At 39.7% G+C, this 26,357-nt stretch overlaps 1 protein-coding gene across 1 annotated transcript in view; it reads right to left on the bottom strand.

Moving 5' to 3' along the window:
* Window positions 1–9,043, bottom strand: part of UPB1 (beta-ureidopropionase 1) — a 28,067-nt gene extending 19,024 nt beyond the window's left edge. The window contains exons 1-4 of the mRNA XM_060785235.2: window positions 8,937–9,043; window positions 6,816–6,987; window positions 290–377; window positions 79–173 (exon numbers count right to left, since the gene is read on the bottom strand). Of these exons, the coding sequence (XP_060641218.2) occupies window positions 79–173; window positions 290–377; window positions 6,816–6,987; window positions 8,937–8,974 (393 nt within the window). The 5' untranslated portion in view covers window positions 8,975–9,043. The remainder of the gene's footprint in view (window positions 1–78; window positions 174–289; window positions 378–6,815; window positions 6,988–8,936) is intronic.
* Between the last annotated feature and the right edge of the window lie 17,314 nt (window positions 9,044–26,357).

A 26,357-nucleotide genomic window follows, 5' to 3' on the forward strand; every position in this document is an offset into this window, starting at 1 on the left:
GTGATGTATGTATCATTATATTTATCCTTGTAATATTTATTCTCATTCTTATTCTTACTATTCTTTGAATGACTGTACCTGCTGGCAGAAGCGTGTGGTGGGTCCTTCTTCGGCAGATTCTGCAAATTCGGTCCAAGGCAGCCTTTCCCTGGTGCAGAAGGCAAAGGGCATGGCTAGGGACGGGAAGAAAGGAATCATTCATTACCATCATTACCATGAATACAAGGACCAAGGCCTTCTCTGAGCCTGTGCAGAGCGCAGATGTCAGGGAAGAGGGAGAAAGACTCACTCCAAGCCTCCTGGAAGCATATGATGTTGACACCGCAGAGGGATGCCACCTCCACCATTTGCTCAATGCGCCCATGGAGGGAGGAGACCTGGAAGACCATAATACAAATATTATTTATCTTATTTATACCCTGCCTTTTTCTACCCTGAAGGGAACTCAAGGCGGCTTACATATAGGCAATTATTCAATATTTAAAACACATACAATTCCAGTAACATTAAAATTAAATTAAAATTAATACATATTAAGCATTAAAAAATTAAAAACATTACGTTAAATATAGATCATGCTATCCATAATCGTAGTCCAAAGACTTTCTGTAGGCATTGCACATATTCCAAAGCTGTGATTGCACTGGACTATTCCCCAAAAGCCTGATCCCAAAGCCAAGTTTTTACTTTCCCTCTGAAGGCTAGGAGGGAGGGGGCTGATTTAATGTCACTAAGGAGGACCCTGTCCCTCGTCCCTGCTAACTGCACTTGCGACATAGGCAGGACTGAGAGCAGGGCCTTCCTAGACAATCTTAATTTCCAAGATGGTCCCTAGGAAGAGATACGTTCAAACAGGTAAACTGGGCTGGAACCGTTTAGGGCTTTATAGGCTAAAGCCAGCACTTTATTTGTGCTCGGTAGCAGACTGGCAGCCAGTGGAGCTGATGTGTGCTCCCTGTACACCACTCCGGTGATCAACCTTTCTGCAGTCCGTTGGACCATTTGAAGCTTCCGAACAGTCTTCAAAGGCAACCCCACGTAGAGCGCGTTGCAGTAATCTATTCGGGATATGACCATACAGTGGACCACCATGGCCAAGTCTGACTTCCCAAGGTATAGGTGCAGCTGGCGCACAAGTTTTAATTGTTGTGAATGCTCCCCTGACCACTGCCGATATCTGGGGTTTCATGCTCAGCAATGAGTCCAGGAGAACTCCCAAGCTGCGAACCTGTGTCTTAAGGGGGTTTATGGTTTTGAAGGCTGCTGAAAGATCCAGGAGAACCAACAGGGACACATTCCCCCTGTCCAGTTTCCTATGCAGATCATCCAGTAAGGCAACTAAGGCTGTTTCAATTCCATGACCCGGCCTAAAGACAGACTGCAACTCTAGGCAAGAACACCTGGAGTTGCAAGGTGACCACACATTCCAAGACTTTGCCCAAAAAGGTGAGATTGAAAACTGGCCAAAAGTTGTTCAGTTGAGTGGGGTGCAGTGATATTTTCTTCAACAGCAATTTTATTACAGCCTCTTTTAAGCTGGCTGTAATCTTGCCTTCCTGTAAGGAGACATTAACCATCTTCTTCACCCACCCTGCCAAACCCGTCTGGTGGGACAGGATTTAACAACCCTCTTATCAGGGGAAACAACTCCGTTGGATGGTTCTTTGCAGATGCGATATTGGCCGCAAAGAGAGATTTTTTTTGCAGCATCGATTGCCGCAGCATATGCACTTAGAGACATAGCTGTGTTCAATCTGATTTGTTGCACATGGTGTGCCACATGCACTCGGGACCTCTCTTCATTTGCTTCATCGCTGCCGGCTTCTCACAGAACCAAGGAGATGGTTTAGCTCTGCTACTTGAGAGGGAACATCCTGGAGCAATTGTGTCTATTGCCTTAGTCATCTCCGTATTCCAGAGAGTGACCAGAGCATCAACAGGATCACCTACCAAGGTGGCAGGAAATTCCCCAAGAGCCGTCAGGAATGCATCTGGATCCATAAGCCTCCTGGGGCAGACCATTCTAATTGGTACTCCACCCATGCAGAGGTTGGGGGGCACAGTAAGCCTAAACCTGATCAGGGGATGATTGGTCCATGGCAACACAGCGGTGGTCAGCTCCTCCACACCACCATCTTCCTCCAATCCTTGGCAGAAAACCAAGTCTAGTGTGTGCCCAGCTGTGGGTAAGGCCAGATACTTGTTGGGACAGCCCCATGGTTGCCATAGAGGTCATGAAGTCCTGAGCTGCTCCTGACAGGGTGGTCTCCGCAAAGACGTTGAAGTCCCACAGAACTATGAGCAGTTGGGACTCCAATGCCAGGCCTAAGATCACTCCAGCTACCTCAGGCAGGGAGACTGTAGTGCAGCGAGGTGGTCAGTACACTAGCAGAATCCCTATTCTGTCCCAGTCACCTACCCTCAGGTGGACACACTCAAATGAAGTTGACTGCGGGATAGGGCACCTGGTCATGGAGATGGAATCATAGAATCATAGAGTTGGAAGAGACCTCATGGGCCATCCAGTCCAACTCCCTGCCAAGAAGCAGAAAATTGCATTCAAAGCACCTTTGACAGATGGCATCCAGCCTCTGTTGAAACGCCTCCAAAGAAGGAGCCTCCACCACACTCCGGGGCAGAGAGTTCCACCGCTGAACAGCTCTCACAGTCAGGAAATTCTTCCTAATGTTCAAATGGAATCTCCTTTCTTGTAGTTTGAAGCCATTGTTCCGCATCCTAGTCTCCAGGGCAGCAGAAAACAAGCTTGCCCCCTCCTCCCTATAACTCCTCTCACATATTTATGAATCCCTATAGATCACTGCAACCCCGCCTCCCTGCCCTCCAGATCTCACCTGATACTGCACGGAGTAGTTTGGCAGGAAAGTTGGGTGAAATTGACACCCTTAACCAGCCTTAACCAGCCATGCCTCTTTTATGCATGCCAGGTCTGCATATTCTTTGAGAATTAAATCATGGATTACGGTTGTTTTTCCATTTACAGACCTGATGTTCAACAGCACCACCCTTAATCTAGAGCAGTGGTTCTCAACCTGTGGGTCCCCGGTGTTTTGGCCTACAACTGTAGCTGCCTTGAGTTGCCTTCGGGCTGAGAAAGGCAGGATAGAAATATCATAAATAAATAAACTTCAAAAAATCCCAGCCAGTTTACCAGCTGTTAGGATGTCTGGGAGGTGAAGGCCAAAACATCTGGGGATCCACAGGTTGGGAATCACTGATCTACAGGGACTGCCCTCCTGACTACTCAGTTTTACCGTATCATGAGGCCGTTTTGGGACTATCAATAATCTCTCTCGATCTCTAGGACGAATTGGTTGTTTGGATCTCCCTTTCCCATATCTCCCCCTCCCTGATATTACCTCTATGGGGCCTTCTCGACCACTGGAACTCCCCCCTCCCCCAGTATGCTCTCCTCCCTCACCTTCAACCCATGGCCTGATCATATGTATTAGACTTGGTGGATGTTCCTCAGTAGTTGATTTCCTTCCCCATTCTTTCCCTCCCACCTTCCTGCAATCTCCAGTTCTCTCCAGCCTCCCCCAACCCCTTCCAGCTACACCAAGTGCAAAAATAAGTGCTAAGTGTGGGGGGCTAGGAAGCAGCATGAATGGATAGGTCTTTAAAGTCTATAAAGTGCAAGGCAAGTTGTGTAGCAAGTTATAAACCATGGGCGAGTTCATCAAATAAAGTGGTAACAGTGGGACCAAGGCTTTGCAGCTAAATATTTTAATAATAGCAGCAATATCATAAAGTGCTAATGGCCTAGGTGTACCCAATCAAGGGTCCCCAAAAATATGATAAAGTGGCAGGTGGTAAAAATATTGGCTGCTTGGCAAGATGGAAACACAGACCAGGCCTTCCACAGCGGCACGATAGTGACAGGGAGAGCAGACCCCATTGGTCCATAGAGCGAGGACATCAGCCAGCCTCCTGAAAGACCCATGGTGCTCACCGGCATCCCCCCAGAGAAGCCAATTATACAATAATAATAATAATAATAATAATAATAACAATAATAATAATATACTTTTATTTTATACCATTATTATAATATACTATTATTTTATAATAATATTATATACTATAACTGAATTTTGGTGGAGTTTGTAAACCACTGTTATATACTATTATTATATACTATTATTTTATTATTAAATACTATTATTATATACGATTATTATATATTATTTTATATTGATACTTTTATTTTTATATATTATTATATATTATTTTATATTGATACTTTTAATATTATTATAATTATATTATTATTATTATTTTATTATATACAGTTACATTGTTATTAGATGATTCTATATTTTACATCATTATATAACACGGAGGTTTCATGTCAGGAGCGACTTGAGAAACCGCAAGTTGCTTCTGATGTGAGAGAATTGGCCATGGGGATGTTTTGATGTTTTACCATCCTTGTGGGAGGCTTCTCTCATGTCACCGCATGGGGAGCTGGAGCTGACAGAGGGAGTTCATCCACACTCTCCCCAGATTCGAACCTCCAATCTGTCAGTCTTCAGTCCTGTTGGCACAAGGGTTTAACCTATTGCGCCACCTGGGGTTCCGAACATATAATACTATGATATACGATTATGATTTTATATTTTTACTTTTTTTAGATATTATTTGTATTATTATTATATTATATACGAATCTATTATTATTAGATGATTATAGATTTCACATTGTTACATAATACTATTATATGATTATATATTTCACATTATTATATGTGAAATATATAATCTATTATATACTATTATGATTTTATCTTTATACTTTTATCATATATTATTTTTGTTATTAGAATATTATATACTATTATGATTATATATTTCACATCATTATATAATAGTATTATATACTATCATGATTTTATATTTATTATTATATTATATACTATCATATTATTATTATGTGATTCTATATTTCATATTATTATATACTAATATATGATTCTGTATTTCACATTATTATATAATATTATTATATGATTCTATATTTCACATTATTATATACTATTATATACCATTATGATTTTATCTTCCTTTCTATTTTTATTACATATTATTTTATTATTACAATATTACATTTATTTGTATTATTTAAGCCTATATATATATATATATATATATATATATATATATATATATATAAAATTACGGTATTATATAATACTATTATTTTATCTTTCCACTTTTAATATGATATACTATTATTTCAGTCTATTTTTATTATATATACATTATTATATTATTATATATGTTACATTATCATATAATACTATAATAATTATTTAATAGTATTTAATAATATAATATTATTATATTTCCATTACAGGTATATTGCAGGTATATTACATTATATTCTAACTGCAGGTATTTTTTTTATTCCAGCCGTAAAAGAAAGCAAACAAGCAGATGGGAGTTCTGAAGTGTGTCAACAGACAGTCTAAAAATAGACACCTCCCTCTGACCTTTGAACCCTGCACTTTGACCCTTAGGAAGAGAACGAGGAAATGTTGCCTAGGAACAAGAAGTTACCTAGAAACAACGGGGCCTAGCCAGACCCCCATTGGGATACATGGATTTGTCAATTCTTATTAATTATTCATGTTAGTCAAGGGCAGTTAATTATTTCATATTATTATTATTATTATTATTATTATTATTACAATTACTATATAAAATTCTTATATTATTACATAGTATTATGAATTTATTTAGTATTTTGTATTTACACTTTTATTATTTTTATATGTATATTGAATTAATGTAAATTATTTGATATCATTATGATATATTATATGCTATATATATTATACTATATATACTATTATTAAATATGATTATTATTTTATATCATTCTATGATATATTTTACATTTATAATATTATTGTTATATAGTTTTACATTTTACTATATTATATACTATATTATTACATACTATTATGATTTTATTATTTTATATTTACACTTACGATTGTTTATTTATATATATATATATATAATATCATTCTACAATATATTTGACTGATATTATTGAATATCATTATTTTATATCATTATTATACAATATATTTTATGATTATTTTGTAATATCATTCTATTATTTAATACTTTTATTATGTAATTATAATATATTTTACAATTATTATATAATGCTATTATTAAATACATTATTTTATATCATTATTATACAATATATTTTACAATTATTATATGCTATTAGTTTTGCTATTATACAGTTCTATATTTTACTTATTTGTTATGATTATATAATACTATTCTATTAATAAATACTATTATTATTTTATATCATTATTATATTTATATTATATATTTTACTTTTATCATATAACACATATTATTATATACTATGATTTTATTTTTATATTTACACTTTTATTATTATTCTTATATATATTGAATTAATGTTAATTGTTTTATATCATTCTATGACATATTTGACTTATTTGACTATTATTATTTAATACTATTATTATTTTATATAATTATCATTATATATATTTTAGGATCATTACATAATACCATTTTATTATTTTATATTATTATATATTTTATGATTATGTTAATATGTTATATTTTACTTATATATTTAATATTATATAATACTATTCTATTATTAAATACTATTATTATTTTATATCATTACTTTTATTATATTATGATTATTTAATATTCTATTATTAATTACTATTATTATTTTATGTAATGATTATATTACAATTATGATATATCTTTCTCATGAATGTGAATGACCTGCTGGGCCACAGGGGCGTCCGTGGGGAGGACTATCTTGTTCTGGATGAGCCCGAGGCGCACGATTCGTGGGGGGCGCAGCTGCTCTGTGCAGGCGCCAAATCCATAGCCCTGCAACTCAAAAAGGCGGGTGGCAGCCTGACGGACAGCCGAAGGAGGTAGCTCCAGGGACCTAAGCAATGGAGGAAGAGCCAGAAAATAACAATTATTATTATTATTATTATTATTATTATTATTATTATTATTACTATTATTATTATATTTTATTATCATATTTATTACTAAATATTTTATTATTATTATTATACTTATTAAATATTTTAATGATTATGTAATATACAACATAACATACTATAATAATATATACTAGAATAACAATGATATAACCATATACTATATTATTATACTTATTATTTTATATATAATTATTATATTTTATTCTTATTATAATGTATTATTATAGTTTATTATTACATTTTATTGTTACAGTTATCATTATATTTTATTAGTATTATATTTTATTCTTATTAAATACTTTCTTATTATTATTAAATATTTTATTATTACATTATCACATACAAAACATACTACAATGGCTTATTGGCCTATGCATTTTGACTAACCCTGTATAATAATATCAGATGATATTATGTTTCTAATTATTATAGTATGTTAATACATAGCAATGATATATTAACATACTATAATAATGCGAAACATATAATAATAAATATACCATTATATTATTTTATTTATATATAATTACATTATAATATATATAATAGACTATAATAAAATACTATAATAATGCTAGCTATATAATAAATATACCATATTTATATTATTTTAAATATTATTGTATTATATATAGTATTATATACTACTTTTATTTCATATATATATATATATATATATATATATAAGTATATTATATACATAAAAGACTGTAATAATGCTAAATATATAATAATGCTAACACAATACTTACATTATAATATATATACACTACAAAATATTATATATATATATATATGATAATATAATAACATGTAATAATATAATATAATAATGTGAAATATATAAGAAATATACCATATTTATATTATTTTATATATTCATATTATATATCTATTATTTTTATTATATATATATATACATTACAGTATATTATATATATATAAAATATGATTACTAATATATGATAATACAATCAGATATAATAATAACATGTAATATACGATAATAATGCTAAACATATAATATACCATATTTATTTTGTGATATATTAACTTTATTTTATATATATTCTAAATAATATATTATATTATGAATATTCTATAACTTGCATAACTACTGTGCAACTATAGGTATAGATGATAGATAGAAAATAATATATTATGAATATTCTATAACTGGAACCATAACAACTATGCAACTCTCTGTCTCTATATATGTAAAATATTGTAAATAATATATTATATTATGAATATTCTATAACTTGCATAACTACTATGCAACTATTATATATTATATTATAAATATTCTAAACCTATAGCCATATTGTATATATTAAAATATTTATATTTTATTATATTATAAATAGTCTCAACCTGGGACCATAACTATATTGTAGATATATTATCAATATTATATTTATATTATATCCCTGGGACCATAACTACTCTGGAATATTGTCAATATATTATAAATATTACATTCAAATATTACTCTGGAACTCTAATGTATGTATTATATTATCAATATAATAGTATATATTATATCATATTCCTGGGACCACAACTCCTCTATTGTAGGATTATATTATATATATCAATATTACATTCTAAATATTATATTATCAATATTATTTATTTATTTATTATTCGAACTTATATGCCGCCACTCTCCTGGGGCTCGGAGTGGCTTACAAGAACAGGCTAAAATCGAACACAATTTAAAACAATTTAAAAACAATCAGAGATCAAAGATTTATACTATTACATTCTGAATCGTATAAATATTATAGGATATTCTTGGAGCCCTATTATTATTATTATTATTATTATTATTGGATAGGATGTGATTGGCTTGGCTCGGCTTCTCCCTCAGCGGGCATAGTACCGTGGTTGTCCCTCTGGGCCGGTGACGGGCTCCTCCATTACGCCTCGGGCTCGAGTTCTCCCTCCCGCCGGGCTGTCCCTCCCCTCCCCCAGATTGGCAGGCCACGCGAGGGTGGGGCTGGGCCGGGCCTAGTGGAAGGAGGAGGAGGTGGGAAACAAAACAAACAGGGGAGAATATTTAACTTTAAAACAAATACATTAAGAAGGATTGAACCCAGGATCCAGGAAAGAAAGAAAAGCAGAAAAAAGAAACCCCAGGAATATATATTAAATGTTACTCTCTGTCTATACACCAGCAAGCCCAATGATGACACACACACTTGTTTATCGATTACAAATGAGCAATGTGTCCCTGTTAGTTCTGCTGGAGCTCTCAGCGGCCTTCGATACCGTCGACCACGGTCTCCTTCTGGGACGCCTCATGGGAATGGGCCTTGGAGGTACTTTTCTGCAATGGCTCCGGTCCTTCCTAGAGGGTTGTTCTCAGAAGGTGTTATTGGGAGACACCTGTTCAATACTGTCTCCTATATTGTTTAACATCTACATGAAGCCGCTGGGGGAGATCATCCGGAGTTTCAGGGTACGGTGTCATCTGTACGCGGATGATGTCCAACTCTGTCACTCCTTTCCACCTGCTACTAAGGAGGCTGTTCAGGTCCTGAACCGGTCGGTGCATGGCCACTGTGACAGTCTGGATGAGGGCGAACAGATTGAAATTGAATCCAGACAAGACAGAGGTACTCCTGGTCAATCGCAAGGTCGAACAGGGTGTAGAGTTACAGCCTGTGTTGGATGGGGTTACACTCCCCCTGAAGACGCAGGTTCGCAGCTTGGGTGTGATCTTGGACTCATCACTGAGCCTGGAACCCCAGGTTTCAGCGGTGACCAGGGGAGCATTCACACAATTAAAACTTGTGCGCCAGCTACACCCGTACCTTGGAAAGTCTGACTTGGCCACAGTAGTCCATGCTCTGGTTAAATCCCGTATAGACTACTGCAACACTCTCTACGTGGGGTTGCCTTTGAAGACTGTCCAGAAGTTTCAAATGGTCCAACACTCGGCAGCCAGGTTACTAACAGGAGCAGCTCTCAGTGAGCACACGTCTCCTCTGTTGCGCCAGCTCCACTGGCTGCCAGTTTGCTACCGGGCACAATTCAAAGTGCTGGCGTTAGCCTATAAAGCCCTAAATGGTTCTGGCCCAACTTACCTGTCCGAACGTATCTCCTCTTATGAACCAGCTAGGACGTTAAGATCGTCTGGGGAGGCCCTGCTCTCGATCCCATCTGCATCACAAGTATGGTTGGCGGGGACGAGAGACAGGGCCTTCTCAGTGGTGGCCCCTCTGCTGTGGAACACCCTTCCCACAGAAATTAGATCAGCCCCCTCCCTGTTCACATTTCAGAGGAAAGTGAAGACCTGGTTGTTTGAGCAGGCATTTGAATAAGCAGTGTAACTAATAAAGAAATATGGAACATTTGGATGATGAGACTGGATCTTGATTTTAACTATGAGACGAGATGAGATGTTATGATGTTTATTGATTGTTATAATGTTATTCTTTTAACTTGTTTTTAACTGTTTTTATCATGTTTAAGTATTGTATTTGCTTTGTTAGCCGCTCTGAGTTGCCCTGAGGGCTGAGAAGAGCAGTATAAAAATATAGTAAATAAATAAATAATAAATAAACAGGGTTGCCTGCCGCTCATGGGTCCTGGATCTGCATGTTCTCCTGCAGTGAGGGCATTGGTTTCCAGGTGGAAGGCGGTCCCGGTCAGGGTTGGCTTGACGCGCCTTCCTCTTGGCACGTTTCTCCCCTTTTGCCCTCCATTCGTGCCTCTTCAAATTCTGCAGCACTGCTGGTCACAGCTGACCTCCAGTTAGAATGCTCAAGGGCCAGGGCTTCCCAGTTCTTGGTGTCTATGTCACATTTTTTAAGGTTGTCTTTAAGCCCATCTTTAAATCTCTTTTCCTGGCCATCAACATTACCTTTCCCATTCTTGAGTTGGGAGTATAGCAACTGCTTTGGGAAACGGTGATCTGGCATTCAGACAATGTGGCAATTCCCGCGGAGTTGATGGCGTAGGCACATCGCTTCGATGCTGGTGATCTTTGCTTCTTCCAGCACGCTGACATTTGTCTGCCTCTCTTCCCAAGAGATTTGCAGGATTTTTTGGAGGCAATGCTGATGGAATCGTTCCAGGAGTTGAGTGTGATGTCTGCAGGCAGTCCACGTTCGCAGGCGTATTGAAGGGTTGGGAGGACAATAGCTTTATAGACAAGCACCTTGGTATCCCTATGGATGTCCTGCTCCTCAAACACTCGCAGAGCTCAGATGATGTTGTATTTCAGTGTCAATGTTGACTTTTGTGGAGAGGTGGCTGCCAAGGTAGCAGAAATGGTCAACATTTTCTAATGTTACACCATTAAGTTGTATTTCTGGCATTGCAGATGGATTGGCTGGTGACTGCTGGAAGAGAACTTTGGTTTTCTCGAAGTTCAATGACAGGCCCAGCTTCTCGTATGCCTCTGCAAAGGTATTTAGAGTGGCTTGTAGGTCTTCTTCTAAATGTGCACAGATTATGTTATCATCAGCATATTGGAGTTCATATTGGAGTGGAGAGGTGGCTGCCAAGTTAGCAGAAATGGTCAACATTTTCTAATATTACACCGTTAATGATACACCACTTAACCATGCCAGGAGGGGCTGCTGTTACCAACTGGCACAATACCGGGACACAGTTACTGCCGCACCCCCGGAAAACTACTGGACGTTCCTCCCCTCCAATGGGGGGAGGGTGGGTGGAGGGAAATAAGCAAGCCAGATCCAGGGCCTATGCCCCACACCACAAAAGGGGGGGGGGGTAGGACCCCCACTGTCAACCCTGCCCCTCTGTAACCAACAAACTCAATAGTCCAAACAGTCCCTGTAGTGCTCTAAACAAAGCCCAAACAGTCCCCGAAGTACAACAGACCCTGCATTCAACAACAGCCCCCACAGAAGCAGTCCAAATGATCCCAAAGTGCACCAGTTCAACAGTCCGAAGTTTGCCATCCAGCTGTCCAGTCAGTTCAAAGTATGCCATCCTGAAGTCCGAACGGTCCTACAGGCATGCTGTTCAGCTGGTGCTGCTTCTGTGAACCAGCGCCCCATGCAACATGTCCCCAGTGCCCATGGTAGTCTCATGTCCCTTGCAACTACCTTTTCCCTTCTTGTCTTGAGCAGCAGCCCTTTGGGAGAGAGAAAGAGCACCCAGCAGTCCGTGTTCCTTAAAGGAGGAGGCCCAGGCAGATGTATGAGGCATAGACGGAAGACTTCCAGTGTTCCATGGTCTTAATGATGTCCACCAGGACTCCCTCTGCAGCTGGGAATGCCCCCCAAATTCAGCATACGAGAGAGCCAAGTCCATCAAGGATCTGCAGAAGATGGCCATAAACTGGTACCTGCTGAGGGGACTCCCATCACGGTGAAAAAACAGCAGGCTTGGGGTTGGATAATATGACTAATATGATATCACACACACACACACACACACACACACACACACACACACACACATATATATCAGTACTATTTAATGTATTATAGATAATATACTGATATCGGAGGTGACCCCCTTCCCAGGACTCTATAAAGGATGGTTCAAAACCAAGAAATTAATAGGTTCTTGTGGGTTTTTTCGGGCTATAGAGCCATGTTCTAGAGGCATTTCTCCTGACGTTTCGCCTGCATCTATGGCAAGCATCCTCAGAGGTTGTGAGGTCTGTTGGAAGTAGGAAAAATGGGTTTATATATCTGTGGAATGGCTGGGGTGGGGCAAGGAGCTCTTCCCTGCTGCAGTTAGGTGTGAATGTTTAGCTGATCACCTTCATTAGCATTTGAAGGCCTGCCTGAGCCTGGGAAAATCTGTTGCTGGGAGGTGTTAATCTGTGCCTGGTTTTTTCCTCTCTGTTGTTTAGCTGTTATAATTTTAGAGTTTTTTAATACTGGTAGCCAGATTTTGTTCATTTTCATGGTCTCTTCCTTTCTGTTGAAATTGTCCACATGCTTGTGGATTTCAATGGCTTCTCTGTGTAGTCTGACATGGTGGTTGTTGGTGTGGTCCAGCATTTCTGTGTTCTCAAATAATATGCTGTGTCCAGGCTGGTTCATCAGGTGCTCTGCTATGGCTGATTTCTCTGGTTGAAGTAGTCTGCAGTGCCTTTCATGTTCCTTGATGCGTGTCTGGGCGCTGCGTTTGGTGGTCCCTATGTAGACTTGTCCACAGCTGCATGGTATACGGTAGATTCCTGCAGAGGTGGGAGGATCCCTCTTGTCCTTTGCTGAACGTAGCATTTGTTGGATTTTCTTGGTGGGTTTGTAGATTGTTTGTATGTTGTGTTTCCTCATCAGCTTCCCTATGCGATCAGTGGTTCCCTTGATGTATGGCAGGAACACTTTTCCTCTGGGTGGATCTTCATCTTGACTCTTGTGGCTTGTTCTTGGTCTTGCAGCTCTTCTGATGTCTGAGGTGGAGTATCCATTGGCCTGGAGAGCCCAGTTGAGGTGGTTCAGTTCATCTTGGAGGAGGTGGGGTTCGCAGATTCTTTTTGCACGGTCTGCCAAGGCTTTAATGGTGCTTCTTTTTTGACTTGGGTGATGGTTGGAAACAAACGAACATTACATTTTTATTTATATAGACTAGCCGTTCTATATGCCCAAATATGAACACAGATGGAGTTTTGGGAAAATAGACCTTGACATTTGGAAGTTGTAGTTACTGGGATTTATAGGTCACCTACAATCAAAGAGCGTTCTGAACCCCACAAACGACAGAATTGGGGCAAACTTCCCACACAGAACCCCCATGACCAACAGAAAATACTCAAGGCCTTCCAGTTCAACTCCCTTCACCAGGGCAAGAAAATCTAATCAAAGCCCTCCTGACAAAGAGCCATCCAGCCATAGATATAGATAGATATATATGATTCACACACAGAGAGATATAGTATTATAGATTTGAAAAGGAACCCTAAAGAAGGACAATTATATGTTGCATATTCCAGAGTAGGCAAACCAGACACTCTCCATATCAACACTGACAAAGAAACAAGAAGAAATATAGTTAACCTACAAGCATAAAGAAATTACATAGATTAGAAACCATTACTGTCTTTTCCAGCTCACGAGACTGGGCCACAGCAACGCGTGGCAGGGGACAGCTAGTATCTATATATCTATATAAATAAAATGTAATGTTCGTTTGTGGGATTAACAGAACTCAAAAACCACTGGACGAATTGACACCAAATTTGGACACAAGACACCGAACAACCCAAAATATGTATGTCCTTCACTCAAAAAAAAAAAAAAAGAAAAGAAAAGAAAAGAAAAGAAAAGAAAAGAAAAGAAAAAGATTTTATCATTTGGGAGTTGTAGTTTCTGGGATTTATAGTTCACCTACAATCACAAGCATTTTGAACCCCACCAACGATGGAATTGAACCAAACTTGGCACACAGTTCTCCCATGACCAACAGAAAATACTGGAAGGGTTTGGTGGGCAGTGTCCTTGGTTTTGGAGTTGTAGTTCACCTACATCCAGAGATCACTGTGGACTCAAACAATGATGGATCTGGACCAAACTCTACACGAAGACTCAATATGCCCAAATGTGAACACTGGTGGAGTTTGGGGAAAATAGAATCTTGACATTTGGGAGTTATAGTTGCTGGGATGTATAGTTCACCTACAATCATAGAGCATTCTGAGCCCCACCAACGATAGAATTGGGCCAAACCTCTCACACAGAACCCCCATGTGGGCCACAGCAACGCGTGACAGGGGACGGCTAGTGTGTGTGTATATATAATTTTATTTATAAATATATTTGTAAATATATGGAAAATACCACAATGCTCTTATTTTTCCCCTTCTCTCTTTTTATTTTGTATAATCTTTCAAACTCAGCTGTAAATCTCAGGAGATAATAAAGTTTTATGGGATGCAATTAGAGCCGACAGTTAAACATTCTGATTTTTTTAAAGGCAATAAAACCACAGCAAAGACCTTAGAATGAGAAATACGCCAGTTATGTTTTGTGAGCAGAAAATTATAGATAGATAGATAGATAGATAGATAGATAGTAAGATTTCTTCCTCCACAGTTGTGAATTATTATTATTATTATTTCAGTACTAATTGTGGGTTTTATTATTCTAATAGCATGTCTTGTTATTATTAATTTTGGACTAATAATAATAACAATAATAATAATAATATTTTGGGACTCATTGTAGGATTTATTCCCTTACAACGATAAATGAAAAATGAATGAATGAATATACTAATTATGGGATTTATTATGTATTATCATGTATTATTATTGAACTAATTCAGGGATTCAGTCCCTCGTGACTTAGGGAGAAAACAATAATTATTATTATGTTTATTATTATTATTTGGGGACTAATAATATAACTTTTTCGCCACAACTCTGAGGGAGACAATTAAATAGATATACACATACACACATATATATATACACACACATACACACACATACAAACACATACACACACAAATTATGGGATTTATTATTATTATTATTGAACTAATTATGGGATTTATTCCCCATAACTCTGAGGGAGATTTTATATATATATATATATATATATATATATATATATATATATCCCTCAGAGTTGTGGGGAATAAATCCCTTAATTATTCCCTAAATAATAATAATAATTATATATATATATATATATATATATATATATATATCCCATTGAGTCACATATTTGACCCTTTCGTTTCTATTCTTAGCTTGAACTTTCCGGAACCTTTTCTTCTTTGTTTGTTTCTAACTCAAAAATTACGTGACAAAGAGCCTGAAAAATGGAATGAAAAAACCCCCACTGATTTTTAAAAAATATTTGTTTGGTTTATTTAATTGAGGAAAAAATGCATTTCCTTTGCAGATTTACACAATTTAAACTATTCAGATAAATACTGAAGTAATTAATGCCTTGTTCAACATTTCTGTGTGAATCTTGATAATGATATACAACATAAAATTATATATCAAATAAAATAAATATTGTTACATTCACGACTCAAACGAAAAAAGGCCTAAACATCTGGATTTAATCAGTCTTTGACCTGACCTTGGCTTCCGGAAACTTCCGGAGACTTCTGGAATTTTCTCCTCTTTTTTGTACAGACGTTTGTTGGGAACAAGACAAGAGGATATATATATATACACACACAAACATATGATATTTATTTATAATTTATATTGATATAAAAGCCACCTTATGGGGAGAAATGTGGGGATAGAAATAATAATAGTAATAATAATAATAATTTGTTATATTTTAATAATCAATTGCTGCCATTATTTTGAAATATATTGTTCTTGTTGTTGTTATATCAAAATATTTCCTCATGATTATTTTGCAATATTTTAAATTATTATTATTTTGGAATATATTATTTTTATTTTATAATATTTCCTCATGATTATCTTGGAATATATTTTACTTTATTATAATCTTGGAATAGCTTCTTCTTTGAATATTTCCCCATTATTATTTTGGAGTATTTGCTCAATTATTATATGAAGTGTTTTTTCCCCAGTTATTATTGTGGGATATTTCATTTTTATTATTTTGGATTATTATTATTATTATTGTTATTATTATTATTTGAAATACTACTCAGAGTATGTATGTATACACACACACACACAAAATTCTGGGGTATGTGTGTGTATACATATACATATACATATACATATATATATATATATATATATATAAGAGCAAGATGGATGGATGGCATCCTTGAAGTGACTGGACTGACCTTGAAGCAGCTGGGGGTGGTGACGGCCGACAGGGAGCTCTGGCGTGGGCTGGTCCATGAGGTCACGAAGAGTCGGAGACGACTGATCGAATGAACAACAACATATATATATAATGAAATAGTTGGAGTGGCGACTCAAGGGGAATTAACTATACGTATTTATGACATTAATATGATGAAATTTTGAAGAATGGAAATGTGTGAAAATTATATATGTATAATTACACACACACACATATATATTTATTGTGAAGTGATTTCTTCTGGCGTCTCATTGTTTTCAATTCTAGTTAATTAATTACTAATAATAACAATCTATTACCTCTTCAGGCAGCAGGGGGCATGATGAGCTCATTATCTTAATAGGTTTTGGAATAAAATAACATGGAAACAATAAAAGACAAATGGAGAAATATTTCAAAACAATATCCAAAAAATTAAAATACTCCAAAATAATAATTGAAAGACTATTCCAAAATAATAATGGGATCATATAATAAAAATTAAAATAATAATAACAATAACAGCAACAACAACAAGGGTCATGGAGAAATTATAAAATTATAAAAAAAGTATTCCAAAATAATAACAGGAACTAATAATAATAATAATAATAATAATAATAATAATAATATTCCAACTATAATAATATTGAAAAAATAAATATGACGCTAAAAGAAAGAAAGAATGAATGTAGGAAAGTTGCCAAATATAATGAAAGAAAGAAAAACGGGCAAAGAAACCGGTCCAACTGGAAAATATATATATATCATGAAGGACAATTCTCACTTTGTTTGACGCAAAAAGGAATTGCCATTGTGTTGCTTCCCGTCTTTGCGCAATTGCGCTCAATGGATTGGAACAATTCATCTTGAAAACGTTTTCAGGAGCTAATAACAATAATAACAACAATAATAACATAAAATAATATGACAAAATATAATAATATGATTAAAATAATGCAATAAAATAACAATAGATTATTATTATTATTATTATTATTATTATTAAATAAAATGATAAAACCATAAATAAAATAATAAAATAATATATCTCCCCAAGGGGACTCAGGGAGGTTTCCAGCATAGGTCAAACATTGCAATTACAGACATAAAAATATACAAGTAATAATTATAAACAAAGACATAACGCTATAAAACAGTCATACATATTTAAAATTAAAAAACAGTTCAGTGGTAATTCCATTGGGCAAGTTTAGTTTCTTATGGCCAAGATTCGAGAGTGGGCCTCAATAACTACGGGAGGGCTGGACTAATATAACAAGGTAGACTGGGGCCAGGGGAGTGGATAAAGTGTAAGCCTGATCCTGCATGATGGTCAGGGCGGGACCTGGAGCTATTTATTTCCAAGGCCTGAGGCACAGATAGGAGAGGACCGGGCCAATGGGAGACATAAGGCCAGGGAAGTGGGTAAAGTTCAGAACAGGGTTTTAACTAATGGTCAGGGTAGTGCCTAGGGCTATTCATTTCCAGGGCCTGCTGAATAGCTATAATAGAGCTAGGCCAGGTCAAGGGCAATGAGGTATCAGAGAGCCAGGAAAGTGGGTAGAGTGCAGAGCAGGGACCAGGAGTCTCCGGTGGCACAGTGGGTTAAACCCCTGTGCCGGCAGGACTGAAGACCGACAGGTTGCAGGTTCGAATCCGGGGAGAGGCGGATGAGCTCCCTCTATCAGCTCCAGCTCCTCATACGGGGACATGAGAGAAGCCTCCCACAAGGATGATAAAAACATCAAATCATCCAGGCGTCCCCTGGGCAACGTCCTTGGAGACGGTCAATTCTCTCACTCCTGACACGACAAAAAAAAAAAGAAGAGCAGGGACTTAACTGTTAGGCAGGGTAGGACCTGGGGCTAATCATTATCAAAAGCCTGCTGGAATCACCAGGTATTCAGGTCCTTTCGGAAGGAGGCTAGTGACAGAACTTGTCTTAACTCTCTGGGGAGGGCGTTCCAAAGGTGGGGGGCCACCACCGAGAAGGCCCTCTCTCTCATCCCCACCAAGCACACTTGAAACGGTGGCGGGAGTGAGAGGAGGGCCTCTCCGGAAGATCTAAGAGTCCACACCAGTTTATAGGGGGAGATGCGATCACGGAGATAGGCAGGGCCCGAACAGTTTAGGGTTTTATAGGTCATAATCCATACCTTGAATTGGGCCCAGCAGCTTATCGGCAGCCAGTGGAGCTGTTTTAATAGGGGCGTTGTACACTCCCTATAATTGGCTCCAGTTAGAAGCCTGGCTGCCGATCTTTTGGAGTTTCCGGACCATCTTCAGGGGCAGCCCCACCACCATGGCCAAGTCAGACTTCATGAGCTATGGTTGCAGCTGGCACACAAGCTTTAACTATGCCAAGACTCTCCCAGCCACCGCTAACACCTGAGCTTCAAGCGTCAGCGTTGAGTTTAGGAGGACCCCCCAAGCGGTGGACCTATGTCCTCAGGAGGAGTGTAACCCCATCAAGTACAGGTTGCCACCCGATACCACAATTGGCCCCACGACTGACTAGGAGGACCTCTGTCTTGTCTGGATTAAGCTTCAACTTGTTAGCCGTCATCCAGTCCATCACAGTCGACAGATACTGGTTTAGGGTCCGGGAGGCTTCCTTGGAGTTCGATGGACAGGAGTAGTAGAGTTGGGTGTCATCTGTGTACAGATGGCACCGAACTCCAAAACTCCAGATGACCTTGCCCAGTGGCATCCATGAAGTCCTGAGCTGCTCCAGAGAGGGTGGACGTTGAAGTCTCCCAGCACTATTAGCTGCTGAGACTCCAACACCAGGACAGAGACCACCTCTGCCAGCTCTGGCAGAGAGACTGCTGTGCAGCGAGGTGGACAGTACACAAGCAGAATCCCCAAACTGTCCCAGCTTCCCACTTTCAGGTGGAAACTCTTGAACCCAGAGAATTGCGGAATGGGGTACCTGATCAGGGACATGGACTCACAATAGACCACCGCAACCCCTCCTCCCCACCCCCCAGGTCTAGCCTGCTGATGCACTCTGAAACCCGGTGGACAGAGCACACACACCACCCCGCCAGCTCATCCAGCCATGTCACAGTAATGCAAGCTAGGTCTGCTTGCTCATCCAGGATCAAGTCCTAAATAGCAGCTGTTTTACCATTTACGGGCCTAGCATTTAACAGCAGGACCTTAAGCCTAGGGGGCCTGTCATGATGGCACTCTGACCTATCTCACCTCAGGGTAGCAAATGTTCTGTTCTGCTTCTCCCTGGATGGCATATTCAATTGCATCTACACCTCCCCAGCATGACCTCAATGGTGGACCCCTGCCCCTGGGACATCCCATCTCCAAGGGCGTCATTCTTTGGACTTAATGTGGCTAGAAGTCAGCTACCAATAGCCGTTTGGGGGTAATATAATATGAGATAAAAGACTAATACAATAAAATTCATTAAATATAACAAGAATATATACAAGAGTAAAAATAAAACAATAAAATAAAAATAATAAATAAAAATAATAATAAAATGGCATGCACATCATGCCACCAAAGAGGACTACTTGCCGAAGGCCACATCTCTCCTGGAGAGAGTACCCACCTTGTTGTGGGCCACAAAGGTGAGTGGGGTCATCCTTCAAGAATACTTCCCTTATGAAGGCTTAAGATGTGGCCAAAGCCCTGGTGGAATGGTCCCTGACCTGTGAAGGCAAATCATGGCCCACCAACTGGTAGGGCAAACAGATGGTGGACACAATCCATGGGGACAGCTGCTGGGGAGATACCGGATGGCTACTGGCATCCTTCTGATATTTAAGGAAAAGTCTGGGGGACTTTCTGTGCCCAGACATCCTGTGAATGTAGAAAAAGCCAAGGCCCTGCAAACATCCAGAAGGTGAAGGTGTTATAGAATCATAGAGTTGGAAGAGACCTGGTGGGCCATCCAGTCCAACCCTATTCTGCCAAAAAGCTGGAAAATCACATTCAAAACCCCTCTTCCAACAGATGGCCATGCAGCCTCTGTTTCAAAGCCTCCAAAGAAGGAGCGCCCACCACACTCCAGGGCAGAGAGTTCCACTGCTGAACAGCTCTCAAACAGTTAGGAAGTTCTTCATAATGTTCAAGTGGAATCCACTTTCCTGTAGTTTGAAGCCATTGTTCTATGTCCAAACCTCCAGGGCAGCAGAAAACAAGCTTGTTCCTTCTCCCTGTTGCAATTTCCCCTCACATCTTTATCCATGGCCCTCATCATGTCTCCTGTAATGACACTGTAAATCATCAACTTCTCCTGAGAAAAAATTATAATATCACAAAGGTTTACCATGCATGTCACCTGCTTCATAGGAAATCTGCTAAAAACAGGAACTTTTTTTTTAGTTCCAGGGCCAGAGAAGCAGATGGTGAAAACAGAAGATCGGCTTGCCCCAGGGGAGTGTGTTTGCTCCATCAATGTTCAACATTTACACAAATGACAGTCCACTGCCAGAAGGGACAGAGAGTTTCATCAGTGCTGACAATTGTGCCATCACCGCTAAAGCAAGGAGCTTTGAAATAGTTGAACAGAAGCTCTCTGAAGCTTTAGGTGCTCTTAACTGCCTATTACATGGAAAACCAGCCGATTCCAATTCCATCTAAAATACAGACATGTGCTTTTCACCTTAAGAACAAACAAGCATTTCGAGCTGTGAGGATTACCTGGGAAGGAATCTCACTGGAGAATTGCAGTACACCCAAAAACCTGGGAGTTACCCTGGACTGTTCTTTGACTTTCAAAAAGCACTGCTTTAATATCAAACACAAAGTGGGTGCTAGAAATAATATCATACGAAAGCTGACTGGCACAACCTGGGGATCACAACCAGATACAGTGAAGACACCTGCCCTTGTGCTATGCTCCTCTGCTGCTGAGTACGCATGCCCAGCGTGGAACACATTTCACCACATTAAAACAGTGGATGTCGCTCTTAATGAGACATGCCGCATTACCACAGGATGTCTATGCCCTACACCGCTGGAGAAATTACACTGTTTAACTGGTATTGCACCTCTGTTTGGATATCAGCCAGCATGCCAATGCCTTAAATCAAGAAACAGCTTCCTAATATCCACAGAGATACTTGCAGGAACAGGAACACATCAGTAAGTGAGAGTCCAAAAGTGGCAGGCTAAAACCCGGAACCTCAACCAGTGGGTGAGACCGGAAGGTGCTGGACAGACTGCACTCTGACATCACGAGATGCAGAGCCAACCTTAAGCAATGGGGCTACAAAGTGGAGTGCACAACATGAGAGTGCGAAGAACAGCAAACCACAGACCGCCTACTACAATGCAGTCTGAGCTCTGCCTCGTGCACAATGGAAGATCTTACAAAGATAAGTTTTTGACTTTGGATTTTTAAATACATTATAAACTAGGCGTTCCCTGACACACGTTGCTGTTTTGTGTGTATATGTGTGTGTATCTTTGTTTAAGTGTGTATATATGTGTGTTTGCGTTTATATATATGGTTTTGTGCATGCATTGTAATGTTGTTGTTTTTTGCTTTTTAAGTCTCTTCTGCTGTGTTTTTATGAGTGATGGTCACTCGTTGACCTGATAGGTGTATTGTGTCCAAGATTGGTGTCAATTCGTCCAGTGGTTTTTTATTTATGTTAATCCTACAAATGAACATTACATTTTAATTTATATAGATGTACCCTCAATTCGCTTCTGACACAAGAAATAAATATAATGTCACCTCTCAGCCTTCTCTTCTGCATGCAGTTCTTTAAGCCGCTCCTCAAAGGACATGTTCTCCAGACCCTTGATCCTCTGGACACATTCCAGCTTGTCAACATCTCCCTTCAATTGCAGTGCCCAGAATTGGACACAGTGTGATTTCAGGGTAACATGACTTTCCTGGATCTAGACACTAGACTCCTATTTATGCAGGCCAAAATCCCATTGACTTTTGTAGCCACCGCATCCCATTGTTGGCTCATGTTCACCTTCCTGTCCACGAGGACTCCAAGATCTTTTTTTTTCAAGTCTGCAGTCCTCAATAAGGAACAATTAGTTTGCATTAGGCTAGGCTGAGGGAATCCCTTCCCCCCTCCCCGCCTCCTGAATGTCTGTTAATGGGTAGAGGACGGGGGAATGGGGCATGCTGGGGGAGGAGGGAGATCCAGTGGCCGAAGAAACCTCACAGAAGTGATATAGGGGAGAGGAAGATACAGGAAAGGGAGACCCAAACATCAAATTTGGCTTAGGGAAGAGAGTATATTGATAGTTCCAAAATGGTCTCCTGACACGGTAAAACAGAGTACCCAGGATGGCGGTGCCTCTGGTTTAAGGGTGGTGCTGTTGAATGTCGGGTCTGTAAATGGAAAAACAGCTGTCATCCAGGATCTAATTCTGGATGAACATGCAGATCTGGTGTACATAACAGAGACCTGGTTGGATTAGGTGGGGGGGGGGTCAGTCTCACCCAGCTTAGCCCGCCAGGCTACTCTGTGCAGCACCAGCCAAGAGCCAGAAGGTGGGGAGGCAGAGTCACAGTGGTCTATAGAGATTCCATCTCCCTGACCAGGTGCCCCATCCCGCGGTCAACCACATTTTAATGTGTCCACCTGAGGGTAGGTGACCGGGACAGGATAGAGATTTTGCTAGTGTACCAACCACCCCGCTGCACCACAGTCTCCCTGCCTGATCTAGCCGGGGTGATCTTGGGCTTGGTGTTGGAGTCCCAACGGCTTATAGTGCTGGGGAACTCCAATGTCAATGTGGAGGCCACCCTGTTGGGAGTGGCTCTGGACTTCATGGCCACCATGTCAACCATGGGACTGTCCTAATTAGTATCTGGTCCTACCTACAGAACTGGGCACACACTTGAGTTGGTTTTCTGCCAGGGATGGAAGGAAGGTGGCGGTGTGGAGAAATTGACCATCACTCCGTTGCCATGGACTGACCATCACATGATCAGATTTAGATTAACTGCGCCCCCCCCCCCAACCTCTGCAGGGGGGAAGGACCTATTAAAATGGTCCACCCCAGGAGGCTTATGGATCCAGAAAGTTTCCTGATGGCTCTTGGGGAATTTCCGGCCACCCCAGTAGGTGATCCTGTTGATGCTCTGGTCACTATCTGGAATAGGGAGATGACTAGGGCAATAGACACAATTGCTCCGGAGCATCCCTTTTTAAACAGCACAACTAAACCAGCTCCTTGGTTCAATGAGGGCCTAGCAGCGATGAAGGGTGTGAAGAGGGGACTAGAGGGTGTGCGGCGTTCAAGGCGCAATGAGTCAGACTGAACAAGGTTATGTGCCTATCTAAAGGTATAAGCCGTGGCAATAGAAGACAAAAGAATTCTCTCTCTGCGGCCAATATTGTGTCTGCAAGGAACCGTCCAGTGGGGTTGTTTTGAGTGATCAGAGGGTTATTAAATCCTGTCCCACAAGATGGGATCCCTGACCACTTGGCAGCTTGCTGTGAAGCATTTGCTCAGTTCTTTGCGAACAAAGTCACTCTGATCTGCTCCGACCTGGACACCATGTTAACAGCAGTCTTTGAGGATGTAACACAAGCATCTGCTTGACTGGTTTTGATGGATTCATTTCAATTGGTGCAGCTCAAGGATGTGGACAAGTTCCTTGGGGAAGCGAGGGCAACCTGCCCATCCTGGCTGGTAAAGGAGATCCCTGCCCATCATGGCTGATAAAGGAGGCCAGAGGGGGTTTGGTAGAGTGGGTGAACGTGGTGGTGAATGCCTCCTTACAGAAAGACAAGATTCCAGCCAGATTCAAATAAGCTGTAATAAAACCGCAGTTGAAAAAACCATTGCTGGACTCCACTCAATTCTACAACATTCGGCCAGTTTCCAGTCTCCCCTTTTGGGCAAAGTCATGGAATGTGTGGTGGCCTTGCAACTCCAGGCATTCTTGGAGGACACTGATTATCTGGATCTGGCTTTAGGTTGGGACGTGGAAGTGAAACAGCCTTGGTCGCCTTAGTGGATGACCTACGTATGGAATTGGACAGAGGGGAGTGTGTCCCTGTTGGTTCTCTTGGACCTCTCAGCAGCCTTCGATACCGTAGACCACAGTATCCTCCTGAGACACCTTGTGGAAATGGGTCTCGGGGGCACTGTTTTACAGTGGTACCAGTCCTTCCTGGAGGGTCGCTCCCAGAAGGTGTTGTTGGGGGACACATGCTTGGCCTCACAGCCATTGTCCTCTGGGGTCCCGCAGGGCTCAATACTGTCTCTCATTTTTGTTTAACATGTACATGAAGCTGCTAGGGGGAAATCATCTGGAGTTTTGGAGTTCGGTGTCATCTGTACGCAGATGGCTTTCAACTCTATTACTCCTTTCCACCTGCTATTAAGAAGGTTATTCAGGTCCTGAACTGGTGCTTGGCAGCTGTGTCTGTCTGGATGAACATATTGAAATTAAATCCAGACAAGACGGAGGTACTCCTGGTCAGTTGTAAGGCCAAACAGCATATAGGGTTACAGCCCGTGCTGGATGGGGTTACACTCTCCCTGAAGATACAGGTTCACAGCTTGGGAGTGATCCTGGATTCATCGCTGAACCTGGAACCCCAGATTTTGGTGGTGGCCAGGGATCTTTTGAACAATTAAAACTTGTGCGCCAGTCGTGCCTGTACCTTAGAAAGTCAGACTTGGCCATGGTGGTCCAGTTTCTTGTTACATCAAGAATAGACTACTGCAACACACTCTATGTTGGGTTGCCTTTGAAGACTGTTTGCAAGCTTCAACTGGTCCAACGGGCTTTGGGATCAAGCCTTCTGAGAATAATTGCAGTGCAATAACAGATATGGAAAATGTGTGATGAATTCTGGAATGGCCCTGGATTGCAATTGTGGATGGCGTGATTTTTATAGCAATTGTAATGTTTTAAATGTTTTTATATGTATTAATGTTATGCTTAATTTAAATGTTTATTTTAATTGGATGTTGTTTTAAGGGTTTGAATAGTTGCCTATATGTAAACTACCTTGAGTCCCCTTCGGGGCTGAGAAAGGCAGCATATAAATAGGTAATGGAACTCTGGCACACATGCTCGACCATTTTGTCCACCACAGGAGCAATTGGCGAACAGGTGAAATGGATAGAAGAGTGTGCAGGCTACCACAAAGAGCGTTGAATGCTCCCAGGAACCAGGCTTTCAGAGGGTGGAGCCTCAACCTCACGAAAGGAATTACCATAGTTGTACAGGCCATATGGCCCAGAACTGACTGGATAAACCTGGCCATTACTGACGCCATCCGCAGTGCCTGAAGAACTGATGACTTCAGGGTAAGGAACTGATCTTCCGGAAGGTATGCCGTCTCTTTGAGTCCCTTGTTGGGAGATGGGGGTGGAGTATATATAAAGTTTTATTATTATTATTATTATTAGAGTGAGTTCAGAGTTGTTCCTAGGAATCAGATCCTTTGAGAGAGATTGAGATGGGATTTTTCTCTGTTGACTATTAGGCCCAAAGTCTGGAGAACAGAAAGATTGGAAGAAATGTCAGATTGGAGCTGAAATTTAGAATTTGTTACCAAAAGCCAATTGTCAATATAAGGATAGACTGTTAAGCCTTTTAGACACAGGTGGGCCAC

The sequence above is a fragment of the Anolis sagrei genome, chromosome X, assembly GCF_037176765.1.
Source record: "Anolis sagrei isolate rAnoSag1 chromosome X, rAnoSag1.mat, whole genome shotgun sequence".
In the NCBI taxonomy this organism is placed as follows: domain Eukaryota; kingdom Metazoa; phylum Chordata; class Lepidosauria; order Squamata; family Dactyloidae; genus Anolis; species Anolis sagrei.